A 16,967-nucleotide genomic window follows, 5' to 3' on the forward strand; every position below is an offset into this window, starting at 1 on the left:
CTCGTGTAAAAAAAGATTCCCACGCTGGCGCACAGGCCAATTAATTCTCTGGGGGCTGCCGGCCCAATGAAAGCTGTCAGTCACTGTCGGAGAGTGCGGGGACACAGCGTGAGGATAATGCAGAGTCAGGCCGTGGCATGATGGGACACGGTTGTCACCGGGGTGGGGGGTGTGGGGGGGTGGGGGGTGGGGGGTTGTGGGAGAAGATTTAGTGCCTGTCACACACCGACCTCACCGCCACGGTCACTCACATAAACCCAGACCCACGGCAGAATGCCAGGTCTCATGACAACTGCGGTTTTAAAGAACGGGTTCTCTGTCTCTCTCTTCCCTTTTTTGAAGGAATGCAGGAGCGATAGCTTATTATTATGATAATCTTTTTTTTTTAAAGTGGGGCCACTGTCACTGGGTTTCTGTAGCCTTTTGTCTAAGAATGTTTTTTTTTTTTTTTTGCTCTTGGAAAACCTTGCCTAGTGCATGCCAATAGGCGAAGGTATGGGAAAGTTGAGCCAAATTCCCCATCTGTCCAACGTGCTCTGGCCCTATTGCCAGGAAAATCTCCCGTAGATACATTCCCCTCTCTCGTTCCCCTTATTTCCAGAGCAAATATTGCCTTTCCAAATGGCTTCAGATCTGCAGCAAATAACTCCCTAAAATGTTTAATCACAGAAATATGGAGCGCTGGTTATGGAACTCGACTTTTGACCTGAGGGAAGATGTTATGCTCTTGAGCATGACTCTTAATATCAGTTGCCTCAGTAAATATTCTAAATTAAATTCATGATCTGCAGTGTAAGCTTTTCAGTCTGCAGTGTAAGGTTCTCAGTCTTAAAATTTGAGTACATTTCAATTAGTCAATACAGTTTTATGTAATATGAAGTTTTCAGTGAAGGAATGGTTAAGGAGTGCTTTATAGAGTGCCTTACTGAAAATGTATGATATAATAAAAATAAAATTGGCAAATTGAACATAAAGCATTAAATACGCTTGATAAAGAAGACTGGGTACATTACTGTAAACAATACATGCCATGTTCAAAAAATGGAAAATTATATTATTTTATATTGCTGAGAGAAGAATATGCTATTTAACATGCTTTTTTGCTAAAAAAATATGCATGTCACAATGCCTTACCTCTAGTGGTTGTTTTAAATGAAATACAGAAGATGTAATCTCAGTCCTAGGGAACTGTTTTGTGGCCTGCTGTGGCTTCCTGTTTCACAGGGGTATAAAAATGAGGTAACACAAGTAAACCCATGCACCATCCATCACAATGAAGGGGAAAAGGGTTGTTGATACTTGCTTTTTTTCTATTTTTGTTGATTCCCCTCAATGGGCTGTTGTGGCCAATCAACAAAAATAAGAAACTGGGGATTTCTAAAGCACATTGTAATTTCAGTTGTAACTGGCTTTTGTGGACTGATGAGACCAAAACTCAGCTTTCTGGCCATGCATACCAGAAGTGAATTTGGTTTGGCGTCAGAAGAAGGATGCCTATGAAAGAACGTCATACCTGCTCTGAAACAAGGTGGTTGGTTTTTAATATTATGGGGTTGCTTTGTATCTACGGATCCTGGATTTCTTCTGAAGATCAGTGAAATGATAAACTCCAGCAAGTACCAAGACATTTTGGCCAAAACCCGGTTGGCTTCCTGACAGGTAGCTCAAACTTTTATGCAAATTGATTTTTCAGTAAGATAATGATGCCAAGCATAACTCAAACCTTATTGAAAATTTGTGGCTTGAATTTATAATCAGTGCGGCCTGAAAGATCTGAAGGATCTTGGAACAATTCTGTATGGAGGAAAGGTCACCTAAAGAGACTTGAAGATATCTCAGTAGTGTTGTCCCTGTGAAACAATGGTGGAATAACTACTGAAAAGGAGTGTGAATGTTCATGACACATAAAAAATCTCTAATGTGAGGAGAAGTGTTATTTTCTATGGAGGCAGGTATTATGTGTTGTAAAGTATTGGAGTTATTGAAACCCTTTAAAAATAAATCATTAACATTCACAGTTTTGAGGTATTGCTTTCAAAATCATTCATAGATGCCTTATGTATAATTGTTATGCAATACAGGCTTTAACTTGGAACCCTTTTCAGTATTCATAATGCTGAGGTATTTCCTTAGAAATTATTCATCAATGCTTTATGTAGTACTTTACTGAGTGTCTTTTAAAGTTAATCCTTTTTCAACATTTCTAATGATAAGGTCTTGTTTTATAATCCATAGATGTTTAACAAAGCCTTCTACTGTACCTACTTTAAAGCTAGAATAGTTTCAACATGCCTAAAGCTACAGCATTGCCTCATCTATATAGATGCTTATTAGTAGTAGTCTACTGGTTAAAGTAAAATCATGAACATTCATAATTTTGAAGCATTTCTAAATCTTTTGTGGCACACTTTTAACAAAGACATGCAGGTAGGCTAATTGGAGACTCTAAATTGCTCATAGGTGTGAGTGTGTGAATGAATGGTGTATGTGCCCTGTGATAGATTGGCAGCCTGTCCATGGTGCACTCTTGCCTCTCGCCCCAGCACCCCTGGTGATCTTTCCCAGGATAAGCGAGTATAGATAATGGATGGATGGATGGATGGATGGATGGAGTGTGTGTCTACTCTTTGTCACTGAGGTGACTGATGGTGTGGAGATAACGCTGCAACGCTGTACTGTTTGAGCCTGCTGAAGACACATACATTTAAGAGTTTGGATAGTGGGTTAAAAGCCCACAGCTGATATTTTCATTTCAATATTTGTTAGGTTTTCCTATCGATACTGTATTGTGCCTTAATTGTGTTTGGGGAAACAAGCTTGTAACATTTTGATGATGTTGTGCTCGCATAAATCCAATTTAGTGGCAAAAACACATATACTATTTGACCATGGGTTTTATGATCGATGTCAGGTTAAATGGCTTTCTTTGTGCTATGAGGCTAGCCATAAAGAAAAGGTCATGAATGATGTTTCTCTTGAGGACTGGTTTAATTTTTTTCATGTTTGTGAATAAGCCTTCCAGGTTGTGAGAGGTACTATGAATGAACTAACACAGGTGGAGAAATTCCGCTGGTGACAGAAGTGTTCCTATGCAATGTTACAGTAGGGATTGCATTGCTGGTAAATGACCTTCATGGACAGATTTAAGTGTTGGACCATACTAAATGATGGACAGCCCATAATGCATTACTGTAGTTTACCTTAGCTGCAAAGTCACAGCATGCTTTGGAAACATTTTAATTCTAACAGAGAGGTAACTGTATGTTTTATAATAATTAATGCAGTGCTTTAAACCCCTCTTGCATTTCTCAAGAGAATTAAGGATATGAGTTGAATAAAACAACACTCTTAATTTTTTGATGTGAAAGGACTTAATGTGATGAAGTACCCTTAAAGTAATACGGAATATTCAAAAACACGTCACCACCACACACACACACACACATGCACCTGCACACATGCACACACACGCATGTACACATGCACACACACACATACCCACACACAATATCTCATCTCACCAGAGATTATGGACAGGGAGGTACTGAGGCCCTGATCCTTATTTTAATCCAATAAACTATGATAAACACACGGCTTCTCCATGTTCCCACACTACAGCCTAATGTATAGAGGGACCACAGACTGACAGTTCTCTTTAAAAATGTGTGCTTTATAATTTAAATTCATTGTTTTTGTACTGTCATGTCATGTTTTGTTGTGCTGTAGTCTTGGAGTACTTATCTACAGCAGTAATAGATAGTTCAGCTGAGTCTGACTAGATCATCTGCAGGTGAAATGCCTCCATATTGACTCAACATTTATTTTTACTGAGTTTAAAAAAGCACACTCTGATACATGTTAATGAAGTAGGATTGCCTTGCTAGCCTTGTGGATAAACTCATAGGCTCCCCAAATGACTATGCCATCCGGACTCACAAAATGGGCCCTAATCCTGAACTCTGATAGTAACACACACACACACACACACACACACACACAAACACTCACACACATGCAGACACACACACATACGTTCATTTAACATAACATGAATTAATATCCAATACCAATATAATTTGGCCTGTAATATTAAAGAAGGTGCAGAACAGGAATGTCATATCTCACACAGGGACAGATGTGTACAGATCTCTTCAGCTTCGCTCACCCTAAGCAAGCAGTCATCTCCGACCTAATCGTGCACAATGTTCCATGCCCCAGTATAGTACGACCATTCTGGGCCTCTAGCGGAGAGCTGTACTTCACTTCGAAGGGATCAGGGGGCGGGGGGTGGTGGGGGTGGTGCGTGTTAGCCTTTTACAGTCGGAGCTGGACTCACATTTTGACTCCACACTGCTTCAAAGCGCCTCAGTTTAAGTCCTTTCACGAGAACCTGTGTCCGTATGTAATTATAAGGTGTTTTGCATGGATTCCACAGGCCGGTGTTATGTACGGTGACGCGTTCCCCCAGTAAAGGTCAGAGGATTGCATGTTAATCAGTTAAGCTTTTTATAACACATGTGTGCACACGCAGGGCAGGAGGGATGGCTTGCCCTCCACACGGTACTGTAGGCCTGCTCTCTGGAAATACATGCCCGTTATACTGATAATTGTGCTTTCGAAATGTAAGTTGTGCACGTAATGTGATCTTCAGATCTCCAGAGTTCCTTTTGTTCACATGGCAGCCCGTTGCTTTCATTATGTTTCAGACATATAGGGGGAAATGGGTGGGGCTCAAAAACGGTGAATGGAAAATGGTGGTCATGGAATGCAATATAGCAGAGTCGTTGACAGCATTCAAAGACTGCATTGTTTGGCTGAAGATTACTGCAGGCAGTTTTCATTAATACTTAGATAAATGCATGTGAAGATGATTCCCCACTTTAGATAAGGGAAATGGGATTTTGGCCACAGACCGGCTGTGCTTATGCAAAATTTATTCTAATGCTGTATTTATGCATATTTTTTTGCAGATCAGCTGGCCTGCATCAAGAGAGAGAGTGGAAACGTGTATTTTCGCTGGGAAAAATCCTCATGTAAGTCTGATTTTTTCTTTATATTCAGCTAGGAATATTTTTCATTAGCAAATTTCAACTGACGTCTTACAGAAGTTTGCTTTTCACAAATTAAAAATTAAGTGACTTTGACTTTGACTCAACTGCATGACTTGTTGGCTCAGTTGGCTAATTAATCTCAAGCGTGTTGATTTTAATTGTATTCTTTCTACTTTCAAAAATGCTAATACGCTCCATGTAGTGACTTTCATTTTTAAGTCAGCCAGTCATTCATTCTTTCCCCCTATAGACGGAGTGTGCCAATTTCATCCGGGTGCTCCACAGCTACAACCGGACTCATGTGTATGCGTGCGGGACTGGGGCCTTCCTCCCGATGTGTGGTTTTGTGGAGACTGGCGGACGTGGAGAGGTAGGGGCACTGCAGAAATGATGGACAGCTTCAAAGTTGGCAGTCTGGCCCACATGTTTACTGCACCGCCATACAATTACAAAATGTGTTTTTCATGTGGTTTGGTTTGTCTATTTTTTACAGCGAGCAAGGCGATGATTTTGGAAGTTAAAATTTCAAGTTAGATTCACATAACTAGTTCTGGCCTATTGAGTTTGTTGCAATGCTATGGCCTCAGTATAGATCTGATTCTCCAGTGATAGGTTTGAGGATGTACTGTAATAAATTATTGCTTTCATTTAATTTCATTTTCCTATGGAATCCTGTCAATATTCCATGGCGAAATGCTTTAGTATATTATTAAAACAATACGTTTTGAAAGATGGGTGTTATCTGATGTATCAGACATGACATGTTTTTGACACCATATTGAATAAACTTTGTCTCCCATCACAGGATGCCACATTCCAGCTCCATCTGCACAGCATTGAGCCTGGGAGACTGAAGTGCCCCTTTGACCCCTGGCAGCCCTTTGCCTCGGTCCTAACAGGTGAGAAAAACCCTTCCACTGCCGTTCTGCCCCTCGGACGCTAGCCTGACCTTATCCCTCCCGTTCCGATCGACGTCCTTCCTCCCACCTTCGCGCGGACGCTGTCTGTCTCAGCTGAGCGTCTCTGAACCAAAAAGCCACATTCCCGCAAATATATATTCATATTTTATTGAAAACAAATAGCAATAGGCTAATCATAGAGCCGGAGCCGCTGACCTTTAGACAGGCCAGCGGAGATGAAGAGATCGGAGAGGCCGGTGGGCCGCCCGCGGCCCTTTGAGGTTCAAACTCATTTATGCTCTGAAACGCGCTCGGGGAGGGCAGATTAAGAGAATATATGGCCTCCGCGTTAAACAGGGGGAAAAAATAATCCTCCTAATCTCCCCTCATCTGTCCGCCTCGCCGTTATTTATTCATGCCGAGAGATTTTTCTCTGACCTGCGTATGAAAGAATTTATGATCTGAGCGCCATTAAAGGGCCATGAATCTCGGGCCCGCTCGCGGTCGGCGATGACGCGGACCTCGCTTTGAAGGGGCGGCGGTCAAAGACTGGGTGATTAAGAGGATGGGACGACGCGCAGGCTCCCGTCTCTGATGAGAGATGTGATTTATGACCTCTGCTGGCCCGTTCTCACCTATGCTTGGAGGGCAGAGCAGAGACAGAGCTTCTTCATGGCTCTACGGACTTAAGGCTTTGTACACTTGCAGGCCTGGCGCCAGGCTTCGGCCTACACTGACACAGAGAGCTGCACTCCTGTTGGTTCTCTCGTTGAAAGCCTTGGTGAAAATTCAGTATTGAACTGTGGAGCTAAACATAAATGTACAAAAGGAACAGTCTGCAGGCTGCTGTAGTGCCCCCATGATAACCTTATTTGCGCCCACACATGTGTAAATACATTTATCATGGGAGTATTGCAGTAGTGTGCAGACTTTTTTGTTGCCCCTTTTCTTTTTTTGTCCTTCACCTTTCGATATACATGCAAATATATGGTGTACTGGACTGAATTTAAACAATGGGTAAGGTGGCAACTTATATCTGAAAGAGTCATTATCTGATTTCTTATTTAAGCAATCAAAATTATTAAGTGGTCATTGTAATTCTTTTACCTGTGTTTCGCAAGTTCACTTCCATGGGAGGTGTGTTAGCCCTCTTGCCTTGCTTTCTGGGTTATTCAGTGGTTACTGTATAGACTTTGAGAGGCGTGACTATACTTCACATTCAAATGCTGTCCTCGCATAGTTGCACATGAAGTTCCTAAACTGGAGCTCCTGTGGCCCACTGTTTAAACATCACCCTGAACCACTTAGCCACTTCAGAAAAGAGCACAGAGTGCATAGTGTCCTTTGTGATGCTGTAAAGTTGTGGATTTTTAAGGTGCTGGATGTGCAGGTCTCTCCGTCTTGCAGTGTTTATAGGGCCAAGTGTCTGAGCAGCTCACCAATAGGTGCTCGCTCTGCAGCTTGTCAGTAGCAATCTGAATACATTTTCTTTCTATTCTGGTACCAATATGAGGACCTGAAGAGAAGCGACCAAGCAAACCTCTTATAAAGGATGTGGTCTCAAGTAGAGAGCCGTTTTTATTCTGCCAATATAAACATGTGTCTGTTGTATATGGCTGTAAACCAGAATGGAAAGACTAATGGTTAATGTACACATGACTCATGCTGAGAAGCCACCACAGTTCCCTGTGTTTAGTTTTTCTTCCCCTATAGCAGTAGACAGAGCACTTTGTTTGAATTCAGAAGCGAATATATGAGAACTCAAAACTTGATGCAACAATGCACTCCCTACTGTTTCTGAATGCGTTCTCCACTGGGACAGCTCTGCTGGTGTGCCTCTTACTCATTTCATATTGAACGGATAATGAACTTATAAACTTTAAGAAAGCTACACTGTCTACGGGGAACGAATCAAGATTTTTTTTATCGTGATCCAACCTTGAGCGCTGTTGAGCTTGAGTTTTCATTGGTCTTGAAAGGTTTTCCCATCATGCCGTTGTGCCTTGGCTAACTGACTGATCGGTTTTGATCAGCCTGAGCTCTTTTTTGCTTACAGATCAGTATCTGTATGCTGGAACGGCGTCCGACTTCCTTGGAAGGGACACGACGTTCTCCCGCTCCCTCGGCCCTCCTCACGATCAGCATTACATCAGGACGGACATATCGGAGCATTATTGGATCAACGGTAAAGCTAAATCCTAATCACATTATGCTCAGCTCCAATCGGAACGAATGCAATCTGACACGCTAGTCATGTTCAGTCACTTTCACTTCCATAGTTGGAGAATGTGCTCTCTAGTGTTAGAAGAATCTGTCCTAAGATCAGACCATATTTGGTCAATGTGCTAATACACTGCTGATAAGTATTCCTGGCATGGTTCCCATGACACTTTTGCTCATATCAGAGAGAGATCAGACAGGTTTGGGGTCCCTATCGCTCCTTTTTTTCATTCATTGAGTTCCTACCCTTTAAAGGAACTTTCCATTTAACATCCAGATCTGAGTGAATATTTACATGAATGGAAGGCCTTGTATTGTCACAGTATAGTGATGATAATTGGGTGTTTGGGTGGGTGATTGGGTGATTGTACTCCCTATCCAACACAACCTTCAAATGAACTAACGTACTTCCCATACACATTATATACATATTATAACTTAGATTGAGGTCCCATACACAGTATATATATTATAACTTAGATTGAGGCTTTAATGCACAATTAATGCACAAGCGAAGTAGTAGACACTGCAGCTCCCTTAAGAATGGAGTTGAGCATCACTGAGCTAATCTACATTGAAGGGCTCCTGTGCTTATGTTCCCTGTGAAGAGTACACCACATTCATTTGTGGTGTTTCTATCGGGTTTACACAGGATGACGAAGGTCCACACACACCCAGTGCTATTGTGTTTCCAGTGGATGTGACTCTGCAGCCCCACTGCCATGCCCCCCTGCACTGCTGCACATTGTCTGTTTAGGCAGGGCTGGGAGAGGCCTTTGGTCTGGGTTAATGATACACTGAAACGTTCAGCCGGTTTCATGGGGTTCCAGATGTTGACACACCTCGCTGGCATTCAGGGAGGACTGCTGTGATCCTTCTTTCCTGCCTTCCACTCAAACCCTTTCTTCCTCCTAGATTTTTGTTGGAAACACCCCTAGTACAGTACTAACAAAAGCCCCTCTATGTTCGAGAACAGACGCACATTACCTCAGTGTAAACTCTCCCCAGTGACCAACAGAGCTGCACAGATTAAGATATAATGTTCATAATGTTAATGTAACATGCACACACACACACACACGTTTTTATTTCCCCTGTCTGAACGAATGAATGGGAATAATTCCTCCATTAAATTTAGTTGCGAAGTAATGCGCGCATTAAATGGAGGTTGTCAGAGACATAATTTCATTTTATTGTGCAGAGTAGTCTTAGCAATGACATTAAAGGAGTAGAAGGCAAGATGACACGCTGAAGTAGGGACAGCCCTGGAACTTGACTGTAAATGTACATTTGGACTGTAGATCAATTTACACACCTGTGAACGTCACCTCTTTTGTGGACTTTTCAGCTGTCTGTACGTGAAGTAAAAAAAAAAAAAAAGCTGTGTGAAATCTGACTCACGCTATGAATTGCGATGAAAATAAACACCATAAATTGTCAACAGAAGCCAAGTTTATAGCGGCCCATCCCATCCCTGACACCTACAACCCCGACGACGACAAGATTTACTTCTTCTTCCGAGAGGCGTCCCGGGACGGGGGCTCCGGCGATAAAAGTGTCCTGTCCCGCGTGGCCCGTGTCTGCAGAGTGAGTCTCGGGAGGGGGGGCTGGACGGACCTCATGCCCGCGCGTGGATGCTCCCTCTCCTGCACAGGAAGGGGTGGAATTACCAGCTTTGATTTGATTGATCTAGGTCTTGAGCACAGCTCCTTGCGTAAGAGGTGTTTAAACCCCCCTCGGGAAGGGAGCTTCCTGGTACATTCTTCTTTTTGTAATCTGCTGAAAGAGGGTCGAACCACTCCTGTCAGGGGGGATTAAATCACCGCTAAACTCCCCCTAAACTGCTAGTCGCAGAGGTCCAGAAGAAAGCAGCAGCTCTTAAAACTTATGCAAGTCTGTTGTATAGTTTTCCTGGTTTGTATTAAACGATGCTTAGGAAAGGCAAAGCTTCTATGGAAAAGAGAACCAGGAGACTATTGAAGTTCAACCACCAAGTTTATGTTTGTCAGGAAGCCACTAAACATGGAATGTGTGCTTGACACAGTCAATCAAACATTTTTCCTAGGTTTCTTTCTTAAACCCTCAAATATGCATTGGCTTTTTTGGGGGGTTATTAATGAGGTAGAAATATCCTCTGTATTCGTTTGCCTGTCATATCATTGTTTGAAGTTGCAGGAGTCATTGATTCCATGGTTTATGCGGACTAGCTAGGATATTGAACATCTGGTATTGCAATTAGATAGGGAAGTGGTGGGGATGTGTTTTTGTCTTTATTGTCATCATCTCATCAATTAATTTTGACACAAGAGAGGCTCCAGACATCAGGCATAACACTCTGAAACAGTAAATCATGGGGCCTGTTTTCTACTTGATGCTGGTTTAGTTTGCAATTCCAGCAACAAGTATGGAACCATGTGGCAGTGGTACGTCACAGCTCATTTAAGTCATGTTTGGGAAAACAATGTTGGAAATCCATTTAAAAATAGCCAAGTGATCTTGCATTAGGTTAAATTCATCTGCATTTCATCCCCATTTTAGATCTCTGGCAATTCTGGCTTCACTACAGAAAAAGGGTTTTATCCACGTGTTGTAGTAGTCTAGTTGTACACGTTTGACTTGTACGCATGTTTAAATATATTTTGCATGCCTATTGCTTATGGATCTAGACTAGAATTTCAATACACTTTTACACCCCAGACTGGTAAATACTACATAAAAATACAAAAAAATCTATTACAAACACATTTTCGTTCCGTATTAATCATTGTGTTCATTTTGGATGGTAGTGAAATTACTTTTAGTGACACACAGTTCACCCTGTGAACCGATCTTCTTCTGTCGGCTCTGAAGACAAGCTAGCCACCCAATAAAAATTCCAGGCTGTATTGCAAAAATTCTTGTGTAAAAGCACACAGGCTTTTATTGCTTTAGGAGCAAGCTGTAATACTCCTTAGAGCGGGATTCTTTTCAGGATAATTGGAATAACACGAGTTAGGCCATCTTTGAAGATTAAAGCTTTGAGAATACAGTGTTATTAAGCCTTAAGGGTCTTTGTGTGTTGTACGGAGAGCATTTTTGTAGCTTTACTGAGAGCTTGGCTTTTACCTTTAGGTTAGCGGTCACGCAGTGGTCTATAGAATCATTTGTTCAGGTCATTCAAAAGCATGACAGGAAAATCCACTGAAGGGTCTCCCCTTGATGCTCTTAGGAGATTACATTACATTACATTACATTACAGGCATTTGGCAGACGCTCTTATCCAGAGCGACTTACAACAAAGTGTATAACCATAACCAGGAACAAGTATGACGAAACCCCTAGAGAGAAGTACCGGTCCAAGTACAGGGAACAACCGCATAGTTCAACCTGGACCCTGGTGGTTAAACTGATTAACACTAACAACGAGAACGGCAACAACGCAATCTATGGAAAAATAAAAATAAATAAAAATACAAGTAGTCGTTAAGACTGGCGCATCAACTAAGTCACCTATTAAACAGCTGCCTAGTTACAACCCTAAGTTTAGTCATTTACAGGGGGGGAAGGGATGGGGAGAGGTGCAGCCTGAAGAGGTGGGTCTTCAGTCGTCGTTTGAAATGGGTCACAGTCTCAGCTGTTCTGACCTCCACAGGGAGGTCATTCCACCATCGTGGGGCCAGAACAGAGAGGAGACGTGTTCTGGAAGTGCAGGTGCGAAGAGGGGGAGGTGCTAGGCGTCCTGAGGTAGCAGAACGGAGGGATCTGGCTGGCATGTAGGGTTTGAATATCTTTTGAAGGTATGCTGGGGCTGATCCCTTGACTGCCTGGTATGCTAGAACCAATGTTTTGAATTTGATGCGAGCTATAACAGGCAGCCAGTGGAGGGTAGTGAGCAGGGGAGTTACGTGGGAGTGTCTGGGGAGGTTGAAGACCAGACGAGCCGCAGCATTCTGAATGAGCTGCAGGGGTCTGGTGGCAGATGCCGGTAGTCCAGCCAGAAGAGAGTTGCAGTAGTCCAGGCGGGATAGAACCATTGCTTGGACCAGGAGCTGGGTTGAGTAGGTGGTGAGAAAGGGGCGGATTCTGCGGATGTTGTATAGGAAGGAGATGTTGCTTTGTGAGGAGGAACCTCAGAGCATAATGATATGCAAATCTGACTGAATAATTAATTGCTATGGTTGTTTTTACTTCAAAAACCCCCACCTCTCTCCTGTTCTTTATTTGTATAATTCATTGTTGGCTCCTCCTAACTGCCTGGAGAACTAATTAGAGCTAGCTCAGAAATTCCTCCAGAACACCATTCAGCTAAATGAACCACATGCTCAAGTGTGTCTTGTGTGTGCTAATCGAGGGAAAAGCCTGTAATGTAAAGATCTTTTATAGCAACGTTTGTTTTTCAGAACGATATGGGAGGACTAAGGAGTCTGATCAACAAATGGACTACGTTCCTCAAGGCCAGGCTGGTTTGCTCTATACCAGGGCCGGACGGAGTAGACACCCACTTTGACGAGCTGCGTAAGTCTCGGCCGACAGGGCTCTGTGTGTTGCGAGCAGAAAGACAGGAAGTGAAGGCCTCAGCTTCCATTTTTTTTTCATTCTGTTTGTAGAGGACATCTTTCTGCTCCCTACTAGAGATGAGAGAAACCCCACTGTCTATGGAGTCTTCAGCACCACAAGGTACATCCACTGTCTGCTTCCTGCTCCAAAGGAAGAGAAGTTACATGCTCTCTGCCCATACAGCCCCCACAAGGCAGTGCATCCTAATGTAAATAATCCCAAAATGTAAATGTTCATTGGTGGCTTTGCCCTGTGATTGGGCATGTGTATATCCCACAGCTGACTCACGCATCTTTAAGTGCTCGCTTAAACTGTTATGAAGTAGCTCATAAATAGTGCTTTCTTACATTTCTGAATAAGATATAATATGACATAATTATTTGAACCAGCCGACATGCATATATAAATCAGGGAGTACATTTCCATTTTCGTTCTTAGTATTTCACACTGGTTTGGAAGTAATATTAACCATATTAACTTTCTAAGTAAAGAAATTATGTTAAATTCACATTAATTCATATGAATTTACAAGGCTTTTCAGAGATATTAAGACCACACATTTCATGCAGTTGTCTAAACAGTATCATGCTGATAATTTTATAATTGGCTGTTAATTAACACCGTCCTCTGTTGAAGAATTAATTTAGAAATCAGTCAAAACATTGGCAGTAAAGCATGTTTTGCATAGCAATGGAATTTTAATTGTATAAAAAGGTCCTGAAAATATTATGTGGTTTCTAATTGCATTGTGATAGGGTAATGGTTTGTTCTCTAAATGTCTATTGCCTGCTAGTGAGAAAGGTGAAATGTGACTAAATCAGCGGTGGTTTCCTAGCTCTGTATTCAAGGGCTCAGCAGTGTGTGTGTACAACATGGCTGACATCCGAGCCGTATTCAATGGGCCGTACGCACACAAAGAGGGACCCGACCATCGCTGGGTGGAGTACGAGGGGAGGATACCGTACCCGAGGCCTGGGACTGTAAGTGACTTTCCCCTTCACATGACAACTGGGAACAGAAAATCCCTGGTTGCAAAACTATAGAGGAGAGACAACTGAAAGAACAACCTTGCAGGAAAAAAAAAAATTAGTTCTATAATTTTGTCTGTTGATATTCTTGAGATGCAGAACGAGTCTTAATCCATGCAACATTATTGGATTCCTGTTGTTCCGTAGGACTATCACCCTCAAATTAAGTTAACTCTGTGGTGAATCTATTTTCAGTCCCAGTGTTTACAGATGCAACTGCTCAGCTAACGCAAGGCGTTGGCCAGAGGGCAAAGGGTAAATGTACTGGCCAGATTTAAGGGTGGCATCCATTAAAGCTTTCATGCAGACATGCAGCATATTTGTGCTTCTCAAAAAGATTGTTTTGTACTCTGAAGTGGAAAGGAGATGGTCCAGTGCCCTCATAGACCCTGTTGAATAGTTTATATATAGGTACTGCAGTAAAACATATCTTTCTTTGCTGACTCCCTGGGGGTCTTAGCTAAGGGTCATCTAAAGTAACCATTTCAGAAATGAAAACAAGTGTTAGCAGCATATTAATGATCCTGTCAGGACGGGTCCTTGTCGTGGCGGTAGTGAAGGATTCTTTATTTACCAGTGCGCTACAAAGGGAGATGGTTCGCCCTGCTAACAAAATAGCCCAAGGCTTGGCCTCGTTTATTTGAACAGTGATATTATTCACTGTCTAATGAATCTGATTGCGCTTTCGGCCTCCCTTTGATCTGTCTGTTCCGCGCATAGTAAGCAGTAGATCAGTTCCCGCAAACAGTATTACCCAGGTACACTTTCCTTCTACATTAGCAAAGTTCATGTCCAGAAAATTGTGTTCATGAAAATATGATTAAAAAAGAAAAAGAAAATTGGAGACCCAATCCAATTTTTAATTCCCGCAGCTATTTATCCCCAGTAAAGACAGTTAACCCTCCTGTAACTGGTAAGTTGGATTGCTTTGTATGTTTCAACTGATTATGTGTTCTGATTTTCCTAAACAGAGCATATCTCTTTTAGAAAGTGCATATGGTGTGCAATGATCAACAGGTCTTTACTCTCAGCTGATAATTTTGAATACTGGGATACAAGGAAGATGACAGCTAAACGACTAATTAAATTGATATTGTGCAGTAAATTAAAAATGATTTAATCATATTTATTTTTGATGGTAATATACCGTAAATGGCCAGTGCCTATTTATGTAACGAATGAACAATTGAAGCAGTTGATGAATGCATATTGAAATATTGATTGGTGTTTGCGGTGTATCCTAGTGAGCTATTTTAAAATTAGTTGCACAAATGTACTGCAGCTCATAAAACAGAAATTCTACTATTTGATATGACAATGCACTTTATGGAATTCTGTACTCTGAATTGAAGCCTATGCAGTATTTACTGTCATTTTGCTTTTATTCATTCACCACTAGAGGGAGACATTGTCATTTCCAAATTTCCTAACAATTGTATCCTTCAAATAGTACAGGAATTATAACCCCATTGTAAATTTTGCTGCAGACAGCAGTCAGTAGAACACCAATTAAGTTATTCAGAGAGCACGTTGAAGCTTACAGTGAGGCCTTCCCACTTCTGATGATGTCATCTTGAGCTTAATAAACACTTTATTCTTTTATTTTTTTATTGCAGTGTCCAAGCAAAACTTATGACCCACGGTTCAAGACAACCAAAGATTTTCCAGATGAAGTGATCAGCTTCATTAAGAGCCACCCGCTAATGTACAACGCTGTGTACCCAGTCACTGGCGCACCCGTGTTCACCCGGGTCAATGTGGACTACAGGCTGACTCAGATAGCTGTGGACCGTGTTGTGGCTGAGGATGGACAATACGCTGTCATGTTTCTAGGGACAGGTATGATATTATTTGGAAAAAATAGAAAAGGCTTTTTCTGCTGATATATCTTTTAAATATGTCATTTCCAAGGTCAGAATGGATTTATTTGATGCACTGTATAAAACAGATTTTTACCTTGTCAGTACTTTTTGTTTGGCATTGTTTATATATTGGCTTGATTACAACACAGCCATCAAAATATGGGGACAACGGAATGTTTAGCTGGAGTTTAAAACCTCAAAAATGTTACAACTGGAACAGCTATCCAAATCTGTGTAACACAGATTAGCTGTTCCAGTTGAATGCAGTTCTGTGGTCTACGGGTTCAATTCCCCCAGCAGTGTAGACACGCAGAATTTGATAAATTATCCTGTCAGTGGGTATATTGTCCATACTGAGCAGTTATGGCAGTAGTATCTATGTCTTTATATGTGGTGTATGCTTAAAATGTACACACTAACAGCAAAAGATACAGATGCAATTTACCATAGTGCATCTGCTACAGTGGAAGAAAAACTGAAGGGTGTCTGCAGTCTGCAGTACTGAATGATTTTTTGAAACGGACCCAAATGAAGCTTTGGTGGACGTGCTCTTATATTAGGTATGGGCACAAAGCTGTCTGAAAGGGCACCCAGAAAGCTTTTTGCAGCATATTTTCTTGGACAGTAATGTGTCTGTGTAGTTAGTTAAGTTCACCAGCAGATGGAGCCAGTCCCTTAAGTATTTATTTTTGGAAAGACTTGTTAGGACTTGTTTCTGATTTGGACGTTGTTGGAAAAGAGATGCAATTCATATTTCTTACTTCACTATCGTGTGTATCTGGTTGCATTGTCTCTTAGTCAAATCACAATTACCTGACCATTTTTACAATATACTTTTGTTGTTTGTGGCATTTCCTGGAGTGAGTGACATTTATAGCACACTGCAAAACACTTTTAAAACTATTTAAATTGTTTAGCCAGAAATCTGATATTAAAACTGTTTTTTTATCGGAAAAAAGTAGTAAAACATAGTGACTCATCATGTATTTGTCTAACTTCCTCTTTTACAGTAATTCTATCACCTTATTCAATGGAAAGGCTGGTAGATCAGACTGAAATGTTAACATAGTTTCATTGTGACACAACAGCAGAGATGACAATCAGACCATTCCCATTTTGGATTGTGTATTGTTTTCAGATATCTGAAATACAGAACTATAATAAGTCATAATAAGTGACAAACAAAAATGCAACACATAAATATTGACAGATTGCCTCTCACCAAGAGTCTTCGTAAACCAGGATTATAGATGCCTTGTACTGCCAACCAAGTGTTTTTCCTCATTTTATCACTCATTGGAGGGCCATTGGCCCTGAGTAATTGTTGTGGGTTCAGTATTGAGTGGAGGGACGATAAGTTCAGACAGGGTT

The 16,967-nt window shown here is 41.6% G+C and overlaps 1 protein-coding gene across 1 annotated transcript in view; it reads left to right on the top strand.

Moving 5' to 3' along the window:
- Positions 1-16,967, top strand: part of LOC118232434 (semaphorin-3D-like) — a 45,790-nt gene that overhangs the window by 17,386 nt on the left and 11,437 nt on the right. The window contains exons 4-12 of the mRNA XM_035427425.1: positions 4,971-5,033; positions 5,302-5,421; positions 5,857-5,950; positions 8,007-8,135; positions 9,615-9,757; positions 12,550-12,664; positions 12,757-12,826; positions 13,542-13,686; positions 15,351-15,573. Of these exons, the coding sequence (XP_035283316.1) occupies positions 4,971-5,033; positions 5,302-5,421; positions 5,857-5,950; positions 8,007-8,135; positions 9,615-9,757; positions 12,550-12,664; positions 12,757-12,826; positions 13,542-13,686; positions 15,351-15,573 (1,102 nt within the window). The remainder of the gene's footprint in view (positions 1-4,970; positions 5,034-5,301; positions 5,422-5,856; positions 5,951-8,006; positions 8,136-9,614; positions 9,758-12,549; positions 12,665-12,756; positions 12,827-13,541; positions 13,687-15,350; positions 15,574-16,967) is intronic.

Source organism: Anguilla anguilla, chromosome 7 (assembly GCF_013347855.1).
Source record: "Anguilla anguilla isolate fAngAng1 chromosome 7, fAngAng1.pri, whole genome shotgun sequence".
Classification (NCBI taxonomy): Eukaryota; Metazoa; Chordata; class Actinopteri; order Anguilliformes; family Anguillidae; genus Anguilla; species Anguilla anguilla.